The sequence below is a fragment of the Pundamilia nyererei genome, unplaced genomic scaffold (genome assembly GCF_000239375.1).
Source record: "Pundamilia nyererei isolate P.nyererei 1_Seehausen unplaced genomic scaffold, PunNye1.0 scaffold00134, whole genome shotgun sequence".
Lineage (NCBI taxonomy): Eukaryota > Metazoa > Chordata > Actinopteri > Cichliformes > Cichlidae > Pundamilia > Pundamilia nyererei.
Window position 1 is genome coordinate 1,277,980 of NW_005187535.1, and position 1,492 is coordinate 1,279,471.

The window sequence follows — 1,492 nt, forward strand, 5'->3', positions numbered from 1 at the left end:
TAGGCTTTCGAGCCTATACAGCTTGGAGTAAGACAACATGCATGAAGAGGATGATGTGGACAAAATACTCATTTGCCTAATAATTCTGCACTCCCTGTACACCTATGCTGCATTATACTGCATGTATGATGTCCATCTAAATAATCTGTATACAAACATCCAAAGTCACTCTTCTATTTCCTTTCTGTAGGTTTAAGTAAGCCGTGTGATGTGACAGCAAGTAACAGACAAGCTAAATGAAATAAATGTGACCTAAGGCCACATTCTGTAAAGGCTGCTAGAAAAAAGTGTAAAGGTTGAATATACCGCTTGTGTGTCGGACCATCATTTGGTATGACTATGATACCACTTTGAATTTATGTTTAGAAATACAACCTTTAGTTGTTAATCATAGTTCTTTATGCTGTTGTTCATGTTTCTAATGTCTCAGCTTATTGTTTATGATATAAAACCAACTAAAGGCTCCAAATTCAAATATAGAAATATGAAAAATCTCTCAAAGAATTAGAGTCAAATAGTTTACTTTATTTTTTATGTAAAATTCAAAGAAGAAAATAAGCTGTCAGGACAAAAAAGACTTCTCAGTCCATGGTTTGAGGTTCTCGTGCCTCATAGATGGCAGCATATTCGGAGGTGTAATTATCATCGGTCTCTGGAGCAACATCTGACTCAAAGGCCTGCAGCTCCACTGCAACCTGACCAGATCCAACATCTGTATTTTCCTCCCGATGATCACCCTGTGAATAAATCACCATTGTAGCTATTTTCTGAGCAGTGAACATTAGTGTTTGAAACAGCCTTTAGATATGGAAACTCAGTTTTAAAATAGTTGAATAAGAAATGGTCACTCACCTCATCCTTGTTGTCTTCAGCTCTGTTCGGACCTTTTGAGATAAACAAAAAAATTTGTAATGTACCTGAACAATACCCTGCCATGGAATTATTATACTTTACTGTCTCTAAACCTGTGCTACTAGCCTGTGTGACTCCGCCAGTGTCCATAGAAAATAACAGGGATGATGGCACAGACCAGAAGAGCTAAGCTCCCTGAGACAATGATGACCATTGTAGTGTCTGCACAAAACAAAAGACTTTCCTTTAGTTTGGAGAACAGCAGGTTCAAAAAACAAATCAAGACAGTTGTCCTAAACACATTTTAAATCTTCTTCTTTTTATGGAAAAAAAGCACTGATCAATATTTTGTGTCATGTTAAAGCTTAATTCTGTTGATAATATTCCCTGTATTCTAGGAGTAAAGTTACTTTTATGGTGTACCACTTTGCCAAAATTTGTGTGACAAATGTGACAGTATAGTTAAAACTTTAAATTTTCATTTATTAAATTTTTTTAATCTATGACAACATTTAAAAATTATCTCAGGTGAACTACAAAACATGACATTGTACACTGTGTCGTTATCTATTTAACAAAACCTAAACCAAAATGGAGAAGCACTGTGTGAAAAACTAAGCAAACGTTTGATGCTTGCATG

The 1,492-nt window shown here is 35.4% G+C and overlaps 1 protein-coding gene across 1 annotated transcript in view; it reads right to left on the reverse strand.

The window, feature by feature from the left end:
• Window positions 1-581: 581 nt before the first annotated feature.
• LOC102207729 (uncharacterized) overlaps window positions 582-1,492 on the reverse strand; it is a 2,974-nt gene continuing 2,063 nt past the window's right edge. The window contains exons 3-5 of the mRNA XM_005743714.1: window positions 979-1,074; window positions 853-884; window positions 582-737 (exon numbers count right to left, since the gene is read on the reverse strand). Of these exons, the coding sequence (XP_005743771.1) occupies window positions 582-737; window positions 853-884; window positions 979-1,074 (284 nt within the window). The remainder of the gene's footprint in view (window positions 738-852; window positions 885-978; window positions 1,075-1,492) is intronic.